Source organism: Hirundo rustica, chromosome 1 (assembly GCF_015227805.2).
Source record: "Hirundo rustica isolate bHirRus1 chromosome 1, bHirRus1.pri.v3, whole genome shotgun sequence".
Taxonomy (NCBI): Eukaryota; Metazoa; Chordata; class Aves; order Passeriformes; family Hirundinidae; genus Hirundo; species Hirundo rustica.
In genome coordinates this window covers 67,386,183-67,413,482 of record NC_053450.1, presented here as the reverse complement: position 1 = coordinate 67,413,482, position 27,300 = coordinate 67,386,183, and the positions used below count along the sequence as shown (strand labels likewise).

At 37.4% G+C, this 27,300-nt stretch overlaps 1 protein-coding gene across 2 annotated transcripts in view; it reads right to left on the bottom strand.

Moving 5' to 3' along the window:
- Nucleotides 1–2,687: 2,687 nt before the first annotated feature.
- Nucleotides 2,688–27,300, bottom strand: part of GALNT1 (polypeptide N-acetylgalactosaminyltransferase 1) — an 87,683-nt gene continuing 63,070 nt past the window's right edge. For both annotated transcript variants that reach the window (XM_040055224.2, XM_058419386.1), the window contains exons 5-13: nucleotides 26,379–26,545; nucleotides 19,837–20,044; nucleotides 18,675–18,845; nucleotides 17,126–17,243; nucleotides 15,979–16,159; nucleotides 8,687–8,826; nucleotides 7,586–7,684; nucleotides 6,660–6,794; nucleotides 2,688–4,347 (exon numbers count right to left, since the gene is read on the bottom strand). In XM_040055224.2, coding sequence (XP_039911158.1) covers nucleotides 4,201–4,347; nucleotides 6,660–6,794; nucleotides 7,586–7,684; nucleotides 8,687–8,826; nucleotides 15,979–16,159; nucleotides 17,126–17,243; nucleotides 18,675–18,845; nucleotides 19,837–20,044; nucleotides 26,379–26,545 — 1,366 coding nt within the window. In that variant the 3' untranslated portion in view covers nucleotides 2,688–4,200. The remainder of the gene's footprint in view (nucleotides 4,348–6,659; nucleotides 6,795–7,585; nucleotides 7,685–8,686; nucleotides 8,827–15,978; nucleotides 16,160–17,125; nucleotides 17,244–18,674; nucleotides 18,846–19,836; nucleotides 20,045–26,378; nucleotides 26,546–27,300) is intronic.

Genomic DNA, 27,300 nt, shown 5'->3' with positions numbered 1-27,300 from the left:
AAGCACCGAATGCCATGCTCACCACCTTCACATATCACAACTACACTTAGCTGAACAATTCTCAATCATCAGTGGTTAGAGTAAGATGCAAACCTGAGAACCATTTACTTTAAAATGGCTGTAAGGAATGCTGTAATAGAACTGAGAGCAAACAGCACTCTGACACTGTGCAAGATTTAAACTTTCCACATTCCTCTCATCCTAAATCTCTACCGTTTACAATTTGGTTCAAATCATATACAAGGCTCCTAAAGCTACCAAAACTTATTTTGTAGCACTTGTTTTCCTACATTTCTTCATTTGAAAGCATGAAGGAACAGTTAATGTAGTGAAGGAAAGCTCTGAGTTACTATTTCTTAGTTAATCTTCCGAAGCACATTTGCATCTCCTTACTAACCTTGAAGGGGAAATACAGCAGAATAAATCTGCCAGTGTTTTGCTCATCTCTCTGAATGTGCTACATTACTTGAACAAATACAAGCAAGAATTAAAAAGGATCATCTTAATTTTGTTTCTAACTTGTAACACAGATTCTCTCTTTTGCTTACAGTACGTATCTCAGATGAGAACCATTGCTGTGATAAAATGAACAGTGACTGCCAAGCCCCTCTGAATGAAACCACCATAAAAATAGTGTTACTAAAATACAACTTAATATTGATAAAACAAATGGACAGTTTGAGACAACAGTCAATAGTCATATGTACACACAGATAACTTCTGCGACTTCCAGTATCTGAAGAGACTCAAGATGACCTAATCAGACCTGGCACAGTGTAGTTATCTAAAGTTTGTATCATAATGTGTAATTTACATCAACTCAGTTAAAAGGCACTGGTGTTTCTCAATAAATGTCTTCAGACAGGCAAATGAAAAGAGATGGAGAACAGAACATTGCCTTTAGAGCATGCATAGGAAATTTATGCTAAATACACTGAGCACAGGACAGACAAAGGACAAGAAGAGAGCTAATCAAATTCTCTTCAAAATATAGCTACTGATTTTTTTCACTACTATGCAACTATTTGCTATCAAGGTCAAATAAGACAGCAGTGGTCTTTTATTTTTTTCCCCTTCCACATGTGATCTGAACAGCAATAAATGCCAAGGAACTAAGGACTTCTACTGGAAAATATTCATACCTCTCACAACACAGGTGTGTTACACAATAAGGAAAAGGTAATGCTGCAGAGGTTCTTAAAATTCTATCTGAAGACTCAAGTACAAGAGAATAGACTAGATGGAAAGGAATTAAGTGTGTCTCTAACTGACAGAGGCAACTAACATTCCTTGGTATATAGAACTACGCCTGTACGTGGAGGAGCACTGCTGGGTGACTACAGCTGAGCAGAGCTCTAAGGAAGATCACTTTCAGCAGGGAGCTCTGGTGACGTGAGCTCCTGTGGCAAGAGAAGCTCTAAGGTAACTCTGTGGGAAGCCATTCTGTGGCAGTGTTTGAGAAGCGCTTGATACGACAGAATGCTTGAAATGCACCTTGGTGCAGGGATTTTTTGCAGAAGTCCTGTGTGGTCCACCAACACAGCACAGCTGCTGGGCATGTGCCATGGGGACAGGCTAAGCACAGCCCACTGCCCCTAACCAGCCCCAGTCACACACCATGGGACTGGCTGAGCTGAGGGGTTTGGAGCCAAACACCTCGGGGCTGCAGCCACTCCTGGGTCTGCTGCTGCTGCTTCCCCTCCCCGTACTCAGCAGGTAAGAACCGGCAATGCGTAGGCTGGAAATCCGATTGCTCCTTCAGCTTGCTGACAACTTGATACGTGCATTTTAAGTTGTGCAATTATTTGTACTGCAGTTTTATGTGACCAACATGTAAAACTTGTTGAACTAAGAAGGGTAGAATCACAGTGACACTGAGACCTGCTTATAAGTTTAGTTACCTCCCAAGCCATGGCACTTCAGTTTTGTTAACAGGATATCACAGCAGGGATCACAGGAGTTGAAAATACAAAGGGAAAATGTCTTTTGTGTGTTCAGTGATGTGCTGTGTGCATCTAAAAACTGAAACAAAATAGGAAATTTTTAAAACTTACAGGACTTTTGCATTTTTGATGCTCCTGCTTCTCATTCCATGAAAGCTTACCCAACACTGATTTTGAATTTCCATGCTGGAAATGCTTTTAAAAGGATGTTTAGTGTATGGGAAATTGTTTCTGAAGTAAAAGATACCACATTCTTAGGCACCACCGCACACACATGCCCTAAAAATTGCTAGTTTGCTAAGACTGGGGAAAAAAAAGATGACACTGTCACCCACCTTGTCCTCTTCATTGACCTTAAGTCTTCTCACATATCTCACAAAACCATTAAGATGGACTTTTTCCTTTTTTTTTTTTAAGTCATCTTGGCACACTTCAATATATTTCTTATAAATTGCTTTCATAAATCCACTTCAACCTCCTAAGATTTGCAGGGCTATCCAAACAAAGAGGTCATTAAAAGATAGTTAGATATTTGGATATTTTATCTAATATTAAACCCACATCATCTTATCCTATATATTTTTAAACTAGCAGTGTAATAGTGCAATTTGTTAACCTTTCCCCTGCTTTCTGTATGAAAACTCCTGTGGAATGCTGCAGAAATAATGGAGATAACACTGACAACAGCAACTTGGGATAATAAATCTAAAATGGCCTTAACAGCCAAATATAATTTCACACAACTTTTGCATGAGTCTAGGTTTAATTTGCTTTACAGGACAGTTGGCCAAACAACGACATTTATCATAAAAATATCCTCTCCATTAAACAAATCTCATTTTTCTTTCCAAAAGAAAATTCAATGTATACTCTGAGCATTCAGTGGCTCATTTTCAAGATCAGCCCACACAGATTTTTCTTAACAAAACAAAGCAATTCAGTTAAAAAATGCAGACCAATGTAATGACATAGTCATATTGCTTTTGGCTATGTTAACTTTAAAAACCATGCCAATTTCACTATTTTTCTTTAGGTTTTATTAGAAAAAAGCAGCAGATCAACATTACAATTCAGAGTCTAATCTAAATATGCACTTGACAATGAAGCACATCTGAATATGAAGTGAAAAAGGATTCCAGAAAACCTTCAGTTTTACCAATCTTCTTCTACCCAAATCATGTGTCTTTTCTTCTGGCTTTCTGATGACTGAAATCAAACAAGGAACAGAAGATTTATTGCTATGAAAACAAAATTGCAGTACAGTAGTACAAGTCTTGGGTGTTAAAAGATACTGAAGTTAACTTAATTTCAAAGTGTACTTAAATCTTTTGTTTGGCCATGAAAGTCCTTAAGCTGACTGAGCCAAGTATAAATTGAAATGGCAGGTCTGGGGAAAAAAAAAAAAAAAAAGTTAGACAGCATGTTAACCTCCAGTTTTCAGACAGTAATAAAAAGATACAATTCCAACAGCCAAGAAATAAAAATTAAAAGAAAAGTGGATCTGACATTCAAGAGCTCAGTTTATTCTTATGCTCACTCTGTTTGCGCCCAAAATAAGTTTAGACTCACCAGGAAAAAAAAAAAAAAAAAGTATTTATGGACTATCACACAATTGAAAAAGAGAAACAATCGCTTTTTGACTTGGTTATTTTCCCCCACTGAGGTATAAAATCTACATATAAATTTGATACTTCACTATAACAAATTGTACTTTTCATAGTTATGATTTAGTTTCATTAAACCCTGTTTACTTTTTGCTTTTAAACCACAGAATTCTTACGTCATGATACTGAATCTGGTTTCCAGCTCTCTCTTTCATTTATTTGTGGACCTATATTTAGTAGTCTGGTTATCACTGCTAACCAGGAAATAAAAGAATTCTTGAAACTTTCTTCATTACAACAGCACTTTCAGCAGAGGTTACTGATGTGCAAGCAAACTAAAACGGTATGTAGCTCTTCAGAGAGACTATTTCATTGATTATGTTTCCACTGTCCAAAGGTTCTCTAAATTATTTGCTGGAAGAAACTCTTTCGATCTTGTAAACATCAGTGGGCACAGTTTCACTGCTATGTGTGGTAGTTTCACATCCTTATACAGGAAGGTTGGTTCACAGATACTGAGAAGCTGCAGGAGTTCTAACAGCTGAGGAACTGTGGGTTCTGCGGAGCAGAAGTTTCTTCTGTTGCTACTTAACAGCGTAGCCGAAGTATCAGCCGAGGTAGCCCAGTCAATCTTTGCTTTTCTTCAGAACCTCTCAGAATATTTCTGGAAGGGTGACGTTGCGGAGCAGCCACTGCTGGGAGCGGCTGCCGGTGCAGTCTCTGATGCTGGGTACCTGGCTGTCCTCTTCAGTGGCTTTGTCCAGGCACTGGTTACTGTTCACATGCAACAGGGTTAATTTCTTGAAGACAAAACAAAAAGAAATTAGCTTTATAAAAATCACCAGGCATAAGGTAACAAAAAAATTTCTAGTTGGCATCAAAACTTTTCCATAGGTGAGTAGGAACTAGACAAGACCCTGCGGTTACTGACTGCAGATCCCAATCCTAAAAAACACTTACATAAGCTATATGACACTGTAGACACTAAAAGCAGTGCTTTATGAAAAACAAAACAGTCTTAACTTGTCAATCACGTTCTTTGTCAAGCAACATCCACCATTCTTTAAATAGGGCTATACAGCTAAGGATCTTTGAATAAGATATACAGCTTCAGTTATCAGTTATAATAGTAGCTTTTCTCAGATCAGAATGAATACATTGAAAATGTTTTCAAAAGTACATTTTTTTCCTCAGCTGGGAGCACAACACTGATCTTACACTATGTTCTTTCAGCACTTTTTGGGCTCTTTTTAAAAAGCATGTTCTTAAAGTGTGTGTAACTTCACATAAGTGTTTATCTTTTGCAATACCTACCAATCTCACTTATGCACTCTTTGGTAAATCACTCCACCTACACCTCAGCACTGTCCTCATGGAGAAGAGATGCTCAAAAGCTGCATTTCCTGCCACTCTACTATGGATACTCCTCAGTGCACCAACTTGCCTATGGTATCACAGGCATTACTACCTGTATTTCTTCTCTCATTCAGCAGCTCAGCCAGGACACGGGATTGACTGAAAAGTCGTGGCCTTATGTGCACAAGCAGCAAAGGGTAATAAAAATAAAAAATAATCAAATTCAAAAAACTTGAGCACAAAACAATTCAAAAACCAATCTCCTGCACTCATAGAGGTGCTGAAGAATGAAGGAGGGAGTTGAATAGAGGCAAAAAGAAAAAAAAAATCAGAGAAAAAAATTTTAAAATTACTTAACTATGTGGGTGGGAGTTCTTTTTAAGTGACCTATAACTTCTTTTTTTGTGTTTTATTAGCTAGCTTTCAATTATGTTCTGAAGGTTATACCTAGACTTTCTACTGACAAAGAGAGAAAACACATATAACTAAATTTATGGCTGCAAGACAGATTATTGTGTTTAAGTGTCTAAAGATGCATTTTTTCTTATAACTGATAAGGTAGAAACCTAATGAAAAGCACTTGCTCTTTGGTAAATCACTGTAGGTGGTGATGTTATTCATATTATTTGCTTAAGTCAGGAAAACTAACAACATTAAAACCAAGAATGAATGGTTCCCAAGACTAATTTAATCCTGCAAGCCTTCACCTTTTTTCTGTGTCCTATCAACAGTTGCCAGCAATGTGCAGAAATCCTAGCAGAGACCCACTGTCTTCCAGATAAACTGCTATCCTAATCACAAAATCATCATTCACACATATTTGCTCTTGGTCTAACAGGTTGCAGGCTTTGTGAAGCTACTGAAGTCTATAGCAAATGCATTTAGTCAGAAATAACCCCCACCTTGCTTTTTAATTAGTGAAATGACTTTTTAGTAGCTAAATATCTGAAACTTCTATTTTAAAATAGTCATTGCAAATACTGGTAAGATTCTTCATCCACAAATTGTCTCACAACTGTCTTTTGTAATAACTGATTTTAAATTAACAAGCTTGATGACTACTTTTTTTCTAACTATCCATCAAGTCAGAGTTCTTGACTGCATTACTCAATCACAAAATAATTTCTAGACCCTGCAAATCAAATTAATGATGAATTGATTAAAGGACAATGATTTCTTGATCTAGAAGTTCAACATACGAACTTCAACGTAAATTTGAACATTATGTAGGAGAAAGAGCATGATTTAAATAAAGTGTTTTAAGCATCTATACCCTAGACAAAACATGATTAGAAATGTAAAATCATCCTTGTAAGTTTGCAATGCTCATTTTTTAATTAGACGAGTATTTCATTTTAACTTTGTGCAAGACAAGATACCAAGTGCTAAATTTGGTAATCACTACATCATTCCTCCTATCTTTTATTCATCCAATAGATACCTGGAATACCTCTCCATTTTTGATCTGACTCTTAACACAACACTACACTGTCAGACAATATTTCTGCAGAGGGTCTCAAAGCACATGCAAAACATTCTTCCAAAAGCTCCCCCAAAACTCACCAGGTAGTTAAATCAACACAGATGTTCCCTTTGTGACTACATACTGAATTAGTAACAGAGGAAACATAATCCTGACTTTGTTTCCTGTTTTGTCTGTCCAGTAGTAGTCCCATACTGGAATATGTTGTTCTGTAGGCTTATGTAAAAGCCAAAGTTGTCTCATTTTACAGTCAAAAGTCATTAGAAGACTTACCACTGGATCATATTCCCAAAGCTGATTTCCTTTTAGATGGTGGCACTTGAGCATCGTTACTGGGCCGTTAAGTTTGGATACATCTAAACACAAATCATCTGTTCGAATTTCTTTGTTGGCAGTATATGAGAAAACCTAGACAGAAAGAGAATGAGAAGAACTGAAAAAGAACTGCTTCAACCAAGAGATTCCTGGAGTGAGGGGAAAGGGGAACATTTGTGCACTACTTCATTTAATCCCACTCTTTATTTTCCTTTTGCTTTCTGTTCCCTTCATAATAGTGAGGCATGGAAAGATTTTTTAAAAATTCTTTTTTTGAGGGGGAGACAAGTATAGATGCAATCACAAGCTGCTCAGTCAAAACAGACTTTTTTTGCATTGAAGATTGCTTGCTGTGAAGGAACAGGAGGATCTCCAAACACAGGTAATTTCTGTTTATGTGAACACAATTCATCAAGAACCATGAAGAAAGTAGAACAAAGAAAGATGAAAAATAAATCCCACAAATAACACCAAGAAAAAGATACATTAAAATATATTTTTCAGGCACAGGCATGTTTTTTGTTTTTTTGGTTTGGTTTGGTTTTGTTTTAAATAACGATGCAATCAGGAGTTCTAATCAGAATGCATTTTCAAAGAACCTACAGGAGGTGAAGTACAGCTCACAGCAGTATTTTTCTCCCATGATTTTGTTTTCGACTTTAAAGTTGATCTAAAACGTATTGCAATCAGGCCCGAAAAACATACAAGCAGGAGCTACCACCAAATCTTCTCATGCACTTCCTCTTACACACACTTTCTTTAATGAGAGTTTCCTAAGTATATTTTGAAAATAACTACTGAAAACATTCAAAAATTGTGCCAATGAGCACTAGGGTCTCAAATAATCCAATACATTAAGAAAATTCCTTTTTAAAAACCGTCACCTGATTGCCACCCATTCCATGGCAGTTAAAGATTCCAACTTTCTCATTTTCTTTTCTTGCCATGTTATCCAGACATTGATTTGTCTCCACATTTCTTATCTAGGAGGGAAAAAGAGCATATCACCAAAGGCTGATACTTTGAGAAGAGAATTAGGTCCACATCAAACCAGTGGAACCAGTTCTTTCCATACACCAGAGGTTATGTGAAATAAATGACTCATATCAGCAATGAGGCATCACTTTCCAAGACTCAAATTCTCAAGCAAATGTTCATTCTACCAGGCTACAGAATTGTAATTGTTTCTTTGCTTTCTTTGGGGGATCCTTCCAACTTGGGGGCGCTTTTTGCTCAAAGACTCAGCTACAACAGAATGGACACAATTGAGTCTGCAGCCCAAAACCTTCAACAGTATGAATCCCTACGTGACTATATAGTAAGCAGGCATGAATATCAAGTCTCTTGATAGCCATGAAGAAACACATTCTGCTTAAAGTGCTTCTTTTAAAATTAACAGTACAAAATCACTCTACTGAAAATTTGATATTTAGTTCAACATGACTTGTAGAGGAGAGGGTGCCTACTTATTTAGGACAGCACCATCTGTACTATTTCTACAGTTTAAAAGGTTAAAGATAGAACAGAAATGCCCAGCAAGGCTTAGGGCTCACTAGAATTTGCTGGTCAATGCTGACAGTTCTGGGGGTAAAGCTAAGAACAGCTTTTAGGCAAAGATTTTGCCTGACCTAGCACGGCTTTCAAGCAAAACTTCACTCATACTCTACGTAGAGAACGTTACGCAGAAAGTTATGCTCAACTACATTTCTGAAGGAATATTTCTAAAGCCTTCTAATATTTCTAATATGACATTTTGTACTGTAGTAGAAAAAAGGAAAACATTCAAATTACAGTACTGTATCCCAAAGTTCAGCTGTCTACCCCACTGAGAAGCCAGATTTGTCATTTTCCATGTGACGGAAACACAGGTGAAAGATACTTGAACTTTGCTGGAGACAACTTGCTTGCACTACTCAGTTCAAAACACAGCTTACTCCGCAATGTACTTTACATAGGGAAGACCAATACGAAAGATAAAATCTTACCTCTCCCAGAGAAAAGTAATGGCGTGGAATTTGGGAATCAGGATAAACATTCTCCAGGTACCAGGAGAAAGGCTTGCACTGGAGCTTGCGCCTTAGCCCCAGTCGTGATGATATGTCCCCATAATCAACTTTAGTAACTCCTGGGAAAAAAAAAAAGGGAAGTTGTATTCAATTGCTGCCAATAAAAATAATTCAATTCCCCTTCATAAGAAAACCCATCAGTATAATTTACTACTTCTATGAAACACTTTCTCTTTAAAAAGTCACATCTGTACAAAGGAGTTTTTGCTTAATATAGCATTATGTTGTTTATACCCAGAGAGAACACGACCTGTCTGTCAAGACCTGTGACTTATTTTTCCACAACAGATAGATTGGCTACATCTAAGCTGTGCATAACAATTTCTTACCTGTGGTTTGATGAACAATTTGAATGCAGTTGCTTACTAAGTTAATAGAGGAGAAAGGCTGAAACCTTTTTAGCCACTAATGCCATTCTATCCCCAGTGGTAACTGGAGTGCGTATCTATGCAGCATAACACAGCAGTCTCCTTCCGTGGAACAAGCAGAATTCCAATTTAATTTATTTCTGTAAGCCAGGTACCACCTGCTGGACTCTTCATCTATCTATCATCTATCTAACTGCACAAAAAAGCAGGCAGAAAGCAGCCTTCATACAGAGCACTAAACCTTAAATAATTCAGCATTTGTTCAATATAACCACAGCGTTTGCAGGAAGTATGTTCACCATTATGACTGTTATCATGTTTTTGTGGTACGTTGCTTGCCTTTTTATTCCTTTGCTCCTCATTTATCAAAGTGTTCTTTCTTCCTGTATCTTCCCACTCCTTTATGGTTGCTTTAGTTCCTTCTGAAAATTAATTTGTGCAAGTTCCATCTGCAGATGGGTTGAGGATGGTGTGCATGAACAATAGATAATTTTGCTTCACCCGAATTCAGCACTATTGTAACTAATCTTCCAATAATAGTAATTAAGAGTAGTAGGATAATTTCTACTTTTCAAGCATCATGCCTTTTTTTCTATTTCCCACACCACACTCCATATCACATGGGTCAAATGCAGTACACCACCAAAAAAACTAAACCAAAAGAAAAAGCTGGCCCCAGCAATTTCAATTCCCCAATAGACTACAAATATGGCTCACCTGGCCACCACACTACAGATCTCCAGCTGCACACATTTTTCAGAAATCTCTCCAGTTGGAGGACTGTGAGTTACCTCTAAAATTCTTGACCTTGGAAAGAGTTTGAGACATTTCTAAGCTGGCATACTGTGTGTTAAATGGACTTGCCAGCAGATGGTGTCTTTCTACTCAATTGAGACAGAAAATTGGATCAAACTTTAGCTGCTTGTGAATGGCAATGAAAACACAATTTCAATATTCCAGAAAGCCAGAAAGGAAAAAAAAAAAAAAGTTTACCAGGTTTTTAGGCTTTTTTTTTTTTTTTAATTTAATTACGGACTTTATTTTAACAAATATATTGGAAAGTTATAGTGGTAAGGGAATGAAAACAAAAGAAATATTGTTTGTATAGAATCCCAGAAAACTTCGGTCTGGGCTTTCAAATCACAAAAGAAATCCCAGAACCAAGAAATACAAGACAAATTAAAAAAAAAAAAAAAAAAAAAAAAAAAAAAAAAAAAAAAAAAAAAAAAAAAAAAAAAAAAAAAAAAAAACCACCCCAAACAAATGAACAAAAAACACAAAAAAAACCAAAAATAACCCACCCAAAACCACCAAAAAAACCCAAAAAAAACCCAGCCACAGAATGCTGCTCCATCTTCATGAAAGCAAGCAGCAAGCATTTGCTCTACAAGAAAAGCAATGCTCTCTCAAAAGCTAAAGCAAGAGCAGAAAGATTCCAACCACAGCTAAGCACTGGATTCTTCTTTTTCCAGTGATGAAAAAGCAGCTGATGGATGAAACAGTCACTTTTGCAACAATCCTACAACACTGAAAACATACACAGGTTGCTACACTGACCTCCTGAAAACAGCACTTGTTATGGTTTTGTCACATCACTGAATGGCAATAAGAATTAAAGTCACATCCATAACTAATTAAACGAAAAGTGAGACTTAATAGCATACAAACATAGCTGTTTCCTAAAGTAGTTTTAAAAAACACACACAAAAAAAGTGCCAGCTGATTTTTCTCTGTTACACTGTATTCCATTAAACCATTTTTATTCAGAAAGGTTTTTAAAGCATCCTCTCTGAAGTCCGGTCTGCACCAAACCATACACAAAGATTACAGTTAGCAGCAGGTTAGCAGATGGGCTGAAGAGCAGAACGGGTAGAGTAGCCTTAGGGGTATGGCTGAATCATTCTGTTTCCAAGATTTCTGGTACCTTATCAATATTACTCTAAACCAACCTGAGTTTTTCTATCCAAGTGCAGTGCCAGTTACTTAAGGGGAATTTCTTCTGGGGGAAAAACGAACGGAAGAAAACAAGGAAACCCGCAGGAAAGTATAAAGCATACCAAAAATCAGGTACAGGTTTAAATCATTATTTCCTCCACAGATCAGTAAAATTTATATGTATGCCTACAACAGTGACATACATATAGGCTTCTAGGGGTTTTGGACATTTTTTTTAAAGGCTCAGCTAAAAAAAAACAAAACAAAAACCAAACTGCAAGACATAAATTACATCAGGTTTCCTCTGAGGAGACAATTATGCCAGATTCCAAAGGTATGAGCATCGTGAGGACTGACAGTCGTGTCCACTTGTTTTTTCAAACCATTGGTCAATTAAAAAAAAAAAAAATCAAAACAGGAAAGAATCATAAAACCACATTGGGTAAGGGACTTCAGGATCATCTCATTTTAACTCCTCTGCCATGGGGAGGGACACTTTCCTCTGTACCAGGCTGCTCAAAGATGCATCTACTTGACCTTGAACAGTTTCAGGGATGAGGAATCCACATCACACTAATGAGAAACAGTATTTAAGAAACCTCGCTACTGTTGTATTTATTTGACCATAACCATATTTTCCCTCAACCTTCCTGCCCCCAACCTTAATTACATTTAAAAGTTAGGGCCTCCCCGATGATTTTATTTGTCACACAGCTTGGTGTTAGCTGTGGGACAATCACGTGTTTTTTTCTCAAACACATGTTTAAAGACATACTCAAAACATAAGTACTGGTAATGCAAAACACATCTACTTCAAATCATCCAGCCACACCAGCATCAGGCATGTTGCAACAGTTGTGCCATCCTCAAAATTTTAAGACATGAAGATTTTTTTGCTCAAGTTTAATGTGTGGCAATATATTTATGCTAAACTCCTTTGAAAAAAATTGCATGTTGTTATCATTATGATTATAAATTGCTCAATCATTTTCAAAAGCAGGGTATGCAAACTATTTCATTTAAATCTAGTCTTCTGATAAAAAGAATATAACTTGTTTTTATTTACTATTTTGAAACTCTATAAGTAATAATAATTTAAAACCAATTTGAATAGCTACGTACTTTGCATTCCCAATTAATGCTAATAGGGAATAGTAGCTTAATACAAAACCACATGGAAACATTTAGTACATACTCTGAACACCAGCTTAGTTACACTGCAAGATGGGGACTCAGTCCCTCCTATCAACCATAAATAGTGTTTTCCATAGGCTCTACAAACTGAACCTTGACTTACTGTACCTGGCTAGAGACCAGGGCATGCAGTGATTAGATACGAGACCTATGGATCTGGTTTTCAGGATAACACAACCCTGTCTCTGTCTAGATGATTGCTGCTTAGGTAATTCCACAGCGCTGTCTTTTCAAGCATTCTGCCTGCCCACTTAGTCCCAGGGAAAAACACCTTCTGGGTATATCCCAAAATATATCAGAATATTCCCTTTGGGGCAAAGCTGACCAGCCTCACGCTTTGCAGCTACTGCTGCCAAAGGGGCACCTTTCCCTTGCTCACCTTCAGAGTCCTGCTGTGTCTCGTGCGCTGGTTTCTATCGTAACCCCGGGGAGCCAGCCCACAGGAGAAACAACCCTGACAAATCCAGAACTCACAGAAGCGGTCGATGCCGACGAAGGATCAGCAGTGAGGGGAGGTGAAGGCCTATTACTTGCCATGAAAAGCAAGGCATGCCCCTCACAGCGAGCTGTGATGGTGGGACAGGCATCACACCATCTCGTGAGGCCTCCTCATCTTGGACAATACAGCCCTAATCTTTCAGCTTGGATAAAGTGATGAACGACCAGCACTAGAAATAAAGAAGTGGCGGAGTCCACAGAAAGAATGACTGGAGCCAGGAAACAGATTATTCACGTGCTGGATTAGTTTTCTGAAAGCCGAAGAGAAAATGGTCTGGGGAACAGGGCGCTGGTGAAACACAGGACTGCAAGGAAAGCTAGCAGCTAATGAGAGAGGCCAGCAGGCAGTGCCTGTTCTGCTGGGGAGAAGAGCTGCTGCCTGCGAAGACACAGGCTTGGTTCTGGCTGAGCAGCAGCTGCGACAAGTTCCTGCCCAACCTTCATCTGTACCTGACCGCTCCTAAGCGAAGGGATGGCTTCTAAAATGCACACAAGCTTAAAACATACAAGTAGCAGTTTTTACTTGGCTATACTTAAGAAAGAAGGAAAGGATTACAGGCTTACTTTTCAAGAGGGCAGGTTTCCATTTAACTACATTACATCAAGAGTAAAAAGTCTCTTGAGTTCCTATCACTCAAGCAGCAAGACATTTTTTTCCTAGACAACACAGATTACACAAAGTGGGAAAGCTACCTGAGAATCTTAGATTTGCTTTCCTGGTTGAATCCCTCTGTGATTCACTATCTTAGGGGAACAGAAAAGAAAATATAAAGGAGGAAACAAGTGTCTTGTTAGCTAGGCTCAGTGATGCTTGTCAGTATATTATCTCCTTCAAAATCCAATTTTTCGCATCCGTATCAACTAGTGAGAAAAATCCTGGGTGCACAGAGGATTGCTTGCTTTCCTCATTCATCTGCACCCAAGGCTTGCAAACGTAAGAATCCTCACCTCGCTCCTTGCAAGGACTTACGACACTGTCACAGTAATACTGAAAGTACACATTTGTACAGCAGTTTCACAGGCTGCACACTGTGCCCTGCCTAAGGATTACTACAACAGCATCCTGTAAGAACTACACATTTAAATTTTTATTTTAGAAGGATATCTTGAAAAGCTCAGCGAGCCAAGCTAGCAGAGATTCACTGAGTTCCTAAACAACTAATGCCCACAAGAGACGTACTGAATCCTGTACTGAGGCTATTTGTTGTCAACAGGTAAAATCAGTCTGCAACACTCAGCTAAGATTGGAGATACCAGAACTACAAGAGTAAGGTGTTTGTGAACTTCCCAAAATAGTAATCCTTGCTAGTTATTATCTACTGGTTCTTACAACTTACGTGGACTTGGGGGGGTGAGAGGCATGAGTGGCTCTGAGCACATTCATGCGTTCATTCTCTGAACAACAGATTTTCATCAGAGCTAAATAATGTCCCACAGTACTGGGCATTTTCTTCACAGACCCAGGCAACAAATCAGTTTCCGAATAACCCAAATTATTCAGATGCAATATTATCCTTTTCTGGAGACACTTGAAAATGCTGGCATTGAACTTCAGTGCACGGTCAATACGGTCATGGGGACACAAATGAGAGCATGCGGCAGGCAGCAGGTGCAGATGGTCTAAGAGCAGCTTGGCTAGAGCACATCCCTATCCAACAATCGCTCAGCCCATCAGCATACATATTATGCAGACATGCATCTTTTGAAAGGAAAGAAAAATATACAGTGCAGTTTCAGATAATTGCTTAACTTACTTTCACCAATTCAGAATTTTTACTGTCTTTGGAGAATGCATGCATACTCTACAATACTGCAATGCCACGAAAGTCCTACCAAAAAAACCCAACCCTACAAAACTCAAAGAGTGTAACTCCTTTTGTAGCTTACGCGTACCACACAAAGTGGAAGGAATAGAGAGGTGATACAGAGCCTTATCACAGCTTATCAGTAATTTACATTTTAAAAAGAATTTGGTTATTTTTTATAATTAGGTCTTCCTGCAACTTTGTACCTTTTAAAATCTAGCTTGACATAGATGCGTAAGAGCAATCTTTACCAAAAGAGACTGCGCCTATTTATATACTTCTGAATATTTATTCATGTTCATGTTTGAATTCATAATGCTGTATTAATTACACAACAGGGCAATAACAATAAGCTGTTAGCTTCTGATTTCACCTAAAGAAGCTTTGAATAGTAGCAGGACTTGTTTTAATTAAAAGTCTTACACAGTCTCATTTGAGTAAAGCATTCTTTTAAGACAAAACCACCGTAAATCTGCAGTCAGTTGCTCTCACAAGCATCTGTAAAACCCATAATCTAAAATTTGACACTGTTCACACTCATATTACATTGCATTACAGCTTTTAAATGTCAATAGCAATGCAGGTTTAATAAGCAGGTCATAAGGAAAAAATAGTTTTAAAGAAATTTCTTTGAAAAAGCAGATGTGGCATATAAAACTACCACTTAGTACATAAAGTCTAATGTCTCAACTATTTAGAAAGCTTGGCTGTTGCTACCTGAAGTTTCCCGTTTTATATAACAACAAAAATAATCTGTAGTTGAAAGTAATAATTCAGTATTTCCTAGGCTTCCTTTCTTCTCCTGGATTTTTTGCAGAAAATCTGAATTCATGGGAAATTTTCTCTCGTATTTCACATCCTCTTGTTTTGCTAATATCCACATAAAGAAAGATAATAAATATCATCACAATCACCTGTGATATTGGCATCTTGCCCCATACTCTAGATAGAGAAGTACAAATTCTATCAAGGCAAAAGATATTCACTTTTGCCGCTCCTGCTTCTGTGGTTCACTTAAATCACTTCTGATGTATTCAACGTGGAATGCCTACAACACGGAAGCCAGAGCCCAAAATTCAGCACATTCTGATATGACTTTGGATGGTTAATTTTCAGCACTACAGCTGAGCTCTCTGATGTTCCACTGAGCTTCAATACTATTGCACAGGAAGCTCATTCATAAATCATGTTCATGTTAAAAAGCAAACAAAAAAAAGGAAAACCCTTCAGGGCATATCTCTGGCTAAACAAAATTATTTTTCAATTAAGACCTTACTTTTTGTACACCTAAAGTGAGTTCTGTCTTAACAAACTTCAAAATAATAACATACTTATATAAATATGATATTTCCCAGTAGGATCTACATTTTAATTCTTAATAAGTATTTCTCATAACCAAAGACCTGCTCACCTGGGGAAATAATGTAGAAAAAGTTTTTGAATTCATCCATCCAGACTTCCGCGAGCCGCCTGTTATTTTTGTTGATTATCTGCCCTGTACCTCCTGGGAAAGTGTATGGCGTTGCTTTTCTGAACACGTGCCCAACATGTGAACAAGTTACAATTTCCAAAGTGCCACCACACTGCCAGATCTGGAAGCGATAGAACAATTATTGCACAGTTGCAAGTTATTAAAAAAACCTCCAAAACATTAATTACTAGCTTCTGTTCAAGGTGGGGAAACAACATTAGCTGAGGTCTAGAACAAATGCATGCTGCATGGAAGAGAACTGCATGTTTTTTCCTGCTCAACAGCTAAGGATGCTCACAAGCCCAGGCAAGGCAGCATATGAAAGTACTTCAAGTCCTGGAGCTATACCTCATTAGCCAGACATTAAAGAACAGGGCAAGCTGACCACAAAGGAAGGAAAAGGCTCTCATGAATCACAGGAACGAACAGGTGTCTAAAATAGTCCATTATAAAACAGCATCTCCATGTAAAAGAACCCACACACTTCCCAAGTCTCTGAAAATACTTTCGGTTTTATCCTTTTATCCTTTCGGTTTGAAAATGGCAGATTCAGAAAGCTGAAGTATTTCAGAAGAATCCCCATCTATGTACTTTTTGCTGACAAGTAAAATGAAAGGAAACAGTGCTATTTGGTAGGAACAAATATGAGAATAACACTAGTTAGGTCCACAACCAAATGAACACATGAAATCACGGGGTTAGTAAGGAGCAAGAAGAGAGGGATTGTAACAGAGGTGCTCACATTTCATTGACACATTAAATGATGCACTGACGACATCACCCTTAACTGATATTCTCCCAACAGCTTCTAACCTGAATTCCTTTTAACACACAAACACTCATTCTTCAGACTAATCATCTTAATCTTTTAATCACAAAGCTCCACCAACAATTCATCACGCACTTTTTACTGACAGATACAGTCTTTGTATATCTTTGCTAGAGGAACTTAACAGGGCAGGGAAGGGCCAGCTGCAACAGAAGAGGACATTGGTGCAGGTGAAAGATCTGAGTTTTACAGAAATCCAGATGCACTGTCCTGATTAATACATTAATGATTAATAAAGCACTGCAGAGTTTTACCTACCCTGAAGGAAATTTCTAAGTTTTCTCCACCCCAAATATCCATTCCAGCATCATATGTTCCAATTTCCTGAAAGTAATCTCTGTCTATTGAAAAAAGGCCTCCTGCCATTGTAGGTGTCCTGGGGAAAAAAAACAACAACAACAACAAAACACATCAGTCACTATAAAAATATATTTAGATATACTTCACAGTTAAACTGACAAAATAGCTGTTTATTTCCCAAGTTCCTAACACATTCCTTCTCAGTAAGCTTCCCTTCAAACTCTGTTACCATTGATGTACTTGCTAGCTCAAATTTTTCCAGAGATGGAATTAGGTAGTGGCAGTTCTCCTTAACTTTCTCACTTCAAACTGGTGTCTGGATAGAGAAACAGTCCCTAGAAAGCTGCTGTCATTCCTGAGAAGGACTTCTGCCTCCAATGCTGGTAACTCATAAAAAAGAAACCAGTTTCACACAGGAAAATTATACTTCAGCCTACTGCTTTTGAAACAGTTTGGAGAGGACATTAAGTGGCCCGCTTGCTTTCACTTTTATTGCTTCATACAAGAAAACTCTACAGTCAGGGCTACACCCAGATTTTCCTTACAGAGTCCTTATTGGTATTAAAAAAAACCCCCAACTCTGCTAGAAGTTTCTCAGAGCTTTAGAAACATCTCCCAGATTTCAACTTTTTTAGACAACAAATATACAACATAAGTAAATTACATGTTAGGCCAATGATATAACTTTGCAGTTCAATTATTTACACTTTTAGCATAAATGATTTCATATCACTAGCTATTTTCCTGAAATCTTTAGGGCTTTTTCTGAGAGACACATAAAATACAAGCTAGGTCACAAGCTAAATAAAAACTTTTATGTCTTTTCCCCCACTAAAAGGAAACGGGGAAAGAGAGAATTATAATTAGCCATATCCCGAGAAGATCTCTTAATTTCTTAAACTAAAGACAAACAATTTACTGTACGTAAATAATGCCCAGTTTTCAGAAAAGGACAGAAAATGTACATTTGCAACTGTTAAAAGGTACACGTTACACACAAACTATCTTTCTCATTACCTTTCTCATAAACCTACATGACATCCAAGTATAAATTCACCTCCCATCCCCCCTTTGAAGACTTAAAGGTTGCATATAAATGCACATACACAAATATACATGCATACACCAAAAATCAACACATATTTACAAAATACAGTTAACTTTGTTATAGTAAAAGATAAAAATAATGTTCAAGTTTAAAAAAAAAAGCTTTGGTAAAAACTTGTGCATCATTTTAAGTGCTATCTGAAAATTAGTAATTCTGCAGTAATTAACATAGAAATGAAAAATATTTCCAAAGTGACAAAGTGATTGATTCCTTTATTGCTATCAAAAGTTACTGACAACTAATCCATGCAAGAAGTTTTATGTTGCTCCTCCAACTAGGCAAAAAAGATGCTACAATGTTTTACTAAGTACTTAACAACCTTAAGTACGTATTTTCAAGTTTATCATTAAAATCAAACATCAGGCAAAGATTTAAACCAATTTAATAATTTCTCATTACCTAACAGGGAGGGTTCGGTCTCCTTTTCGTCGATCCATCTCTCTCTGAGGAACAGGGTACCAACGAAAATTCAACTTCCAGTTGAATCCACCATAGGTCATGTCAGAACCTGCCATATATTCGAAGGTGTCATCACTGATTACGTCAATGATGGGACACACTACTGTCCTCCTAGGAAAAGGAAAGTAGTAAAATTATTAAATTTTAAATTACTAAAATCAAAAGGGTAAAAAAGATGTTTAGGGTTCTTTTTTAACACATACAGTTGAAATTTTTATAATGATATCTTCTAACAACATTATTCAATAAATTATTAATGGGAAACATAATAGAATTCTGTCTTGCTAATTGAAAATCTCACAAAATCTGATTAATGATAACAGTTTACTTTGTCTTTGCACAGTACTGAACAAAGATTCTTTATTATTTGTGGTTTATTCATCATGTAACACTATATTTTGTAACATCAAATTGTACGTGTGATTTTTATCTATAACAATAAAAAACTAGGGAACTTTAGCACCACATTTTATTCTATTTAATATGTTGTCTACTAATAGACTAGTGCACAACTACAGCTACACTTCACAACTACAGCTGTTCAGATGTATGAATATTTTATAAAGCAGACAATATTCTCATTTTTATCCCAAAGACCATTTCCATTGCATATGTAAGTGCAGGTGAGCATGATTCCAGTAAATTACTCTAACTTTAGAAAATACATCCCAGGAGACCAAGACACAGCCCAGATTTCCACTATCAAAACCATTATGTAATAAAGAAATCACAATGAGAGCCTGAAAAAAATTGTTGTTCGCAATGTTGGTGCTACATGAGATCAGGGCTTGATTTCTTTCTCAAGAATATCTTCCCAAATTCATTAAGGAATAGGCCAAGCTGCAGACTGAATATCTCAATTTCCCCTAATTCCTCAATTTCATTCATTGCTCCTGCATTATTCCATGCACCCCAATATAGACTTCACTCGAAACAGAGTTTTACTTTTAAAAGTTTAACTAAATTAGCCTTTTATTCTTACACCAATGAGAATTTATGCAGCTCTTCAGAAAGAAGATATTTGCTTGTAGGCTATTTTTTAATACTTGGAAAATTTCTTAATAACAGAAAACCCAACATGGGTGAATAGATGGGTAATTACCTGTCAGCTTTGATCCTTGCCAGCAGAGGTTCAAGCCAGCCTACTGTACATTCACAATGAGCATCTAAGAAGGTGATGACCTGGCCTTTAGAAGCAGCAGCCCCCTTTAATCTTGCTCTAATCAATCCAGAACGCTGTTCCATTCGAATCACATGAACAGGTACTTTTAATTTTTTCACATAACTCTCCAGTGGTCTTTTCAAGAAGTCTGTAAAGAATGATCAAAACAATCAAAACTGTTAATTACATAGCTCAGCCTCTTTTTTTTAATGAAGACTTCAACTGAGACACATTTCCCCTGTTCTTGTCTATCCTTTTTCTACTTTCTCAGCTAGCTTCCTCTACACTTCACAATATTCCTCCCCACATCACTCAATAGCACAGAAAGTTCTTCTTCCTCTTTATTTCTTCATTACAGAAAGCACAAAAAAGAAGAGAGGGTAGAATGCTTACACAAAACCCAGATGGGATTTGCCAAGTTTTAACTGCAGAGAAGATGTGATACTTATTTTCATAAACATGCACAAGTGCTCTTGGACACAACACTTCTCTACCAAGGAAATACAGAAAAAGTTTGACTAGCTGAATATAATGAATTGCCTCCTACAGTGATGCAACTTACAGATAATTTCTTTGTGGGAAGTTTAAAACAAAAACTGATTTTTCAATTGTGCTTTCTCTAGGGTTTTCTGGCTAATATTTTTTCTATTAGACTATCACTATAATACCTAAAAAAAAAAAAAAAAAAGATAATAAGCTACATATAAATGAGAATCTGTAGCACCAACAAATTCCAATGTAGCTTGAATTATGAAGAAAAAGTTACTCAAAATACAGCAATCAATTACCATACACCCAGAGACTCAAAATTACTTGCACTGCAAAGAGCTGTTGAGTTGTGATGATCGATGCCAAAGGAAAAACAAAGAGATGAGGGAGAATGCAACACAGTCACAGAAACAGACTTCTGCAATAAATTGCAGTTTCTAAATGTGTAAAAAAGGCGAAACAGTCTTATTGCACAGCTATGGAATATTAGATTGTACACTCAAAGCACATGGGAGTTGAAAGTTGTACTACAACAGCGCATGGCCTGTAGTTGGATTTCACGTAAGGTAGAAAGTACCTCATTCAAAAATAAGTGTGACACTGGAGGGGTGGGAGCGGGAAGCTCAGCATGAACTCTTACTGACTCTTGCAAGAGGCTCGGCTGACTTGAAGGTGATTACCATCCCTCATCATCTCTCCAGATGAATGAGCTCTAATTGCCTTCTCATTTTTTCCTGTGCATTGTTGGTCTGCCACTAAAACCCACAGAAATAAGTTCTGACATGTCGTGAAAGCTAAACTGTGTTAAAAGTACATAAGAGTTTGATGCATCTAAATATTTGTCTCCAGAGAGACTCAAAGGAAGTTAATTCTTATTTTGCATATGAACAGAGACTCAAATTAGTGCATGTTTCTTAGTACAAACCAAGTGTACATGTCTGAGCCTTTTGCAAGGCTTTTGCGACTGAGCAGAGATCATGACTGAGTCTGTAGCAAATATAGTCTCATCTCTTCACAGTGTAGCTTTCCAAAGCCACTAATTTAAAATAACTAGTATCATGGCAAAGTTTATAGCTTTAATGTGTACAGGATATACACAGAGAGACTGTGCAGCATTTCTCCCTATGCTCACCATCTGACGAGCAAGTCACACAAATCAACACACTTCTCTGCCATTTCAAGTGTAGCAATGATAAGCTTTTAAAGTAGTTCCCTTCCATCCACTTTAAACTTAAATGAATGAATATGGGCTGTGACATTGGTTCTTGAATGTAGTTACATTAACAGAATGGCAAAATTCTGGCAGGAGGAAAAGAGAAAGATTGTGATGCTACAACTGCTGCCAGTCAAGAACTTGCATAAAACACAACCTTACATTACAGAAAGTTGTGCTCAATGTATTGCATATGAAAATCTTAAGTCCTACCTACATTTTTTTACTAAAGTATTTAAAATTTCAATTTATCAAATACTTTTAACTTTTTTTTTTCTCTAAGAAAGAATCAGAGATGTGCACAGCGTTTTCATTACAGAGGGAAAAAGGTTAAGAACAGTCCTTCTCCCATGTTTAACCATGTCCATAAGAACATTCTTATGAGCTATCACCTTGTTCAAAACTTCAGAAGGGATTATGCCCAGAAACAAAACATTGCCACAGAACTCCAGTAACTGTGTCCTTAAAATACCAAGCGAGCTTCAGCAAAATATGCAGAAAAGATCAAGCTTGATACCTCATCCCTACAAAAGCATAGTAAATAATTCGGGCATCAAGATTCCCAAAGTTCCTTTGCTACCAGCAGTTAGGGTAAAATGCTCAAATCTAAGCAGCTATTTTCCCTCCCTAAGAGCAATACATATGCCTTACAAATTGCTCCCTTCGTTCCAGTAGCAGGAATCTTGCTTTTTTGATTAGTCGTGCATCCAGAAAACTAGTAACAGCTTCTTACAAGGTAAAACTTGATTTTTTCCCTTAAATAAAAAACCAAATATTTGAATAATCTTTTAATGAATGTAATCCATTTTGGCCTACAAGAAACATCCAGATAAAGTCATGGAGATGATTTTTTACACAAACCTATTTGTCATACTAAATTGTATACAGAACACTGAGATGTGAAGTTTTATGCATTACAGAGTCAGCTGCCTATAAGTGACCCAGGATTAGAGCTGACTAATTATTCAGCATTAGTTTATACACTTTCAACAGAGTGAGGTTTGATAGTATTTAAAAAAAAAAAACAAACATCTCCACAATACTTCTAATTTGGAACAATAAGAATTCATGTTGCTTCATAGGTATAGCTTTAACTCCTTGTGGTGGATATTCTTTTCAGGCCTTTTCTCTGTCAAAAGGGTGCATAGTTTTACCTAGACTGAGCATCTTCTGTGGAAGCAGCAGAGCTAAGGAAGCCAAAAGAGCAAATATATTCCATTCAGGGCAACTAAGAGCACTAGTTGAAAAATACCTTGCCAATTCTACTACCAAGTCACACTGATATGAATATAAATTAAAAACTAAGTTTCAAATCTTTCTTTTTTTATTAAATTACAATAAAATACAGGTTTATAATTTTTCTAAGCATGCAAACTTTTTAAAGAAGTATGAATATTTTTGTAAGCATTGTTGGCAGGATTTAGTTGCAGTCACATTGTTTTGACCTGTATCTCTGAAGCTGCCAACCACACTTGGGTGCTGACCTACTTTCAGGTACCAGCTAATAGTGATTTCTCCTGTTAACTGTTTGGAAACTAGTTTCCAAAGATCAATATTAAAAACTAAAGTCGCAGTTCTGATCATCAGTAACTAGAGAACAACGGTACAGATATGTCTTGTTTCTCCAACGCTTTTCTTTTGGGTGTAAATAAATGCTTACTATTATGCAAATTCATTCTTCTAAGAGCATGACACTAGCAAGTACAATGTGTGCTTCAGGCAGACTGAATGCTTACTTTATTCCAATTAAAATTACTCTGATCTTAGAATGCAATATACAATAATACTCGGGCTGAACATTGTCCTTTTCTGAAAAAGTATGCTGTTTTAATCCAACACAAACAGAATGCTTAAGCAGCAAACACGAATCCTTCACATCTTCAGGCATCGTACCCTTCTGTTTTGTTTAATGTAAAAGCATGCCTGATGGAATCATAACAAGTTCTTGGAAAACTGAACAACAACAAAAAATCCCTCTCAGTAATTGTTGAAAATAACAACAAATAAAAGATGCCTAAGTGATCTGAAATGAAGATCACAGGCTTAGAAAGAAAAGAAAATAAAGAAAAGAAACAAAAGAAAGAAAAGAAATAAAAGAAAGAAAAATAAAGAAAGAAAGAAAGAAAGAAAGAAAGAAAGAAAGAAAGAAAGAAAGAAAGAAAGAAAGAAGGAAAAGAAAAGAAAGAAAAGAAAGAAAAGAAAACTGGAACAGGTTCAGTAACACCACCAAAGAAAGTATGAAATGCTCTACCTTTCAGCCTGGAATTAAGTAAATTTGGTTTTTATTACCAAACCCAGAAGCAGAAAATTTATCTAGAGAAAGCCACATGCTTTTTTAAGTGGACTATAATTCTACGATTCATAGCAAGGACATCTTATTGCTACATTGGAGTTGATTTTTGTCTAAAACAGAAATTGAAGAGGCAAAACATAAGCAATATGATGTCTACATATTCTAATATTAGCTTGCTCTTTATTTCTAGGTCATACTGAAAGCTGACCTGTCACAAATAATAATTAGCACTGATTTGAATTAGTGCCAAGAACTGTTTTGATAAATAAAATGTAGAATTTTTACATAAAAGTAGAAAAACTAACAAATCAAGGAGTATAATTACAAATTACCCACCAAGTGCAAAAAGCAAAAATTTGATGCTGCGCCTCCGTAAATGCAAAAGTTGATCATGCCTCCCATTTAAGCTGGAACACGTTTCTGTGGCACTTTGCACAGGCATTTCTCCTCTGCTGCCGGAATGTAATTGTATTTAATGCTTCTATTCTTTCTTCCAAATTGCACTGGAATTAGCTGAAGCACTTAGAGTTGATGCCTTAAGTTTTAACTTTCATATTTTCCAGGTTCTGTACTGCATTAGTGTGTGACTCTGAACTTCATATAAAGTGTTAGCAAGTTTTCACAGTTTAGTTAGACAAAACAATCCTTTTCCTGCCTGAGGACCAAGGACACCATTGCAGCTTTAGGCTCAAGAAGTATGAACAACAGAGAATTGAGGAGAGCAATCTAGGAGGATGGGACTGTAGTTGCACAATGATCCCAATATGTCAATGGACCAAAACTTATAGAAGTGTGTAAACTCACAACTCGGAGTCTCTCCTGGGTCCATCTTGGGTATAGCCACGGCCGGGCTCTTGTACTGCTTAAGGTGTATCTTTTGAAGGCCTTTTAATAAACACCTACTTTATTCCTTTAACACTGCCTAGCCTCTGTTCCAGGTAGTCTCTCTAGGCATCAGAGTTGGGTAAAAAAGGAAAAGCAAAAGCAAGTGAGAGTGCCTACGAGAGGAAAGGAGCAGAGACTGGTGTAAACACAACGCGAGTGCGTGTGCTGTGCTTCCTCAGGAAAGCAGAGCGGTGAGGGTGCAGGTGGCTGATGGGATCTGTCCACGGCTACTCCACAGGTAGCCGTGCTCCACACCCACCCAGCGTGGGACAGGCCAGCTAACACGCCAGGCAACATGCACGCACACATCCTGAAGGAGCAACTCAGCATATTTGCTATCACCTTAGTAGTGGAGCAAAAATCCACTTCTCACAGTCTTCAGCTACAAAAGCTCCTGTAGGTAGGTAGGTAGCATGGTAGGTTCCTAACTATCCTAAAACCTCCCATTAGTCACTGTAACTCTGTACCACAGGGCTACATGGGGCAAATCCAGCACCTCTTTTCATACATGCAGCTCTTGGGCAGATCTTGTCATCTGGACAACAGTCAGACATCTTACTCTGAAGCTGGAATTACCATAGGCAGCAAAACATGAATTTTGCATCACTGAAATAAGAAGCGACAGGCTGAGATGCCAGCATGCTGTAAAACCCTTGTAGGTCTGACACACGGGAATTCCTTCTGATACAGGCAACAACCTACAACTGGTGACTGTTATGATTTTCTCTAGTGGCCTACTAGCCATTGGTTGTAGTAGAAAACTTTCAAAATAGAAGTAGAGGGAAAAAAAAAAAAAAGGTGGATCAAGATAAATATATAGGCATGTTTTATTTAGTAAACGTGTACTACCCTCTCACCTCCATCTGCCAACACAATGAAAAAAAGTACTTCATAACCTATACCATCAAGAAATATTAAGCAAAACCAAGGTAAATATCAACTATTAACCAAAATTAAACGTTAATAATTATATACAATATTATTTTTATTTCTAATATACTGCAATTTAAAAATACTATGAAGATTAAAATCTAAACAATATTACTATATTTTACAAAAAAAATCAGCTTCAAGGTTTGCTTATTACACATGGCAAGTTTCATTCTGTAGCGTGGAGTTTTCATCTGGAGCAATATGTATTAAGAAATGGGACCTCTTGCACCACAGAAACTGAATTTTAACTCCCCATGACTTGAATAATCAAAATTGATCCCTCTGAACACCAAGCCTAATGGATAGTAAATTTAAATGTGTGCAACAAAGTTCCCTTTGCTATTCCGCACCAGGTGATTCAAGTATTAAACGCCCTCAAGCCGTATGAATGCGCTAAAATTCTAAATGCAAGACACTAAAACTTGTAATAGAATAAACTCCCTAGCAAACACAAAGTCCATGCTGCCAATGGAAGAGTAACCAGATAGACAAAGTTACCCCAGCTTCCAGTGCAGAATGACCCATCCGTATTTCAAAATGGGAATTGCTCCCTCTGCCTTCCCCCGCCCCAGGCGCTTTGTTTTGCTAAGGAGGGCTAAGCCTACATCAAGTCAGCTTCAGTTGTCAAAATATAAAGAGCAGCAAGCTAAGCTTTGATGTTATGCTTACCTCTTTCACTGGCATCATCGACGAGGACGATCTCTTCCAGCATGTGCCGTGGGGAGCGGTTTATCACGCTGTGCACGGTCCGCAGCAGCGTGCTCCAGGCCTCGTTGTGAAACACGATGACAACGCTTGTCGTGGGAAGGTTGTCTGCATACACCTTCGTTTTACACCTATAAACCAAATTAAAGTAGGCATTTGTAAAGGTCAAGCCCTCAGTTAGAGCTGCAAGTCTGAGGTTTCTCTCTTGAGTTGATTGCTACTAACATCCAGGATAAATCAATTTTATGCAGAGTGTGACAAAGGAGCACATAGTGCACATCTTATACATGCTCAAAGTGCTCTAAAGTTCATCAGATTAAAAGAGAATTATATTCACTTTCCAAAGTTAGCATGGAAAATCATAGGTTTAGCTCTCCTAACAGCATATATAGGGCATTTAGGTAAACTATGACATACACTTCAAGTAACCCCAAATTGAACCAAAATTTTTACATTCTGTAATGCTATTTTAAAACAAATCATGTTTTCATTATCTTCTAGAAAAATCAATACACTATACACAAAGTACTGATCACAGTTCTGAAAAAATTCCAATTCTGCTCTAAAATAAAACCATACAAATATAAGTGTCCTCTGCACTGAACTGCTCCTCCTGCACATTTAAAAATGACAGCTACTTATTGCAGATATCGCTTTGCTGCAGACTCCAGGACGGTGTGGATGAATGTGGACGAGAGATCTCTGAAGCTGGGTTTTAGAAGATGAGGTTTATTGTAAGGGATGTGGAGGCCTTGCTTTGAGTTGCCAGGCGCAACTCATGGCAAGGCCTAGGGAGTGGGGGAAGGGAGAGATAGGGAGAGGAAATTCCAAGAGAGGAAAGAGCTCGGGGAAGGGTGCCAGGCAAAGAGGACCAGCCCAGCTCTCG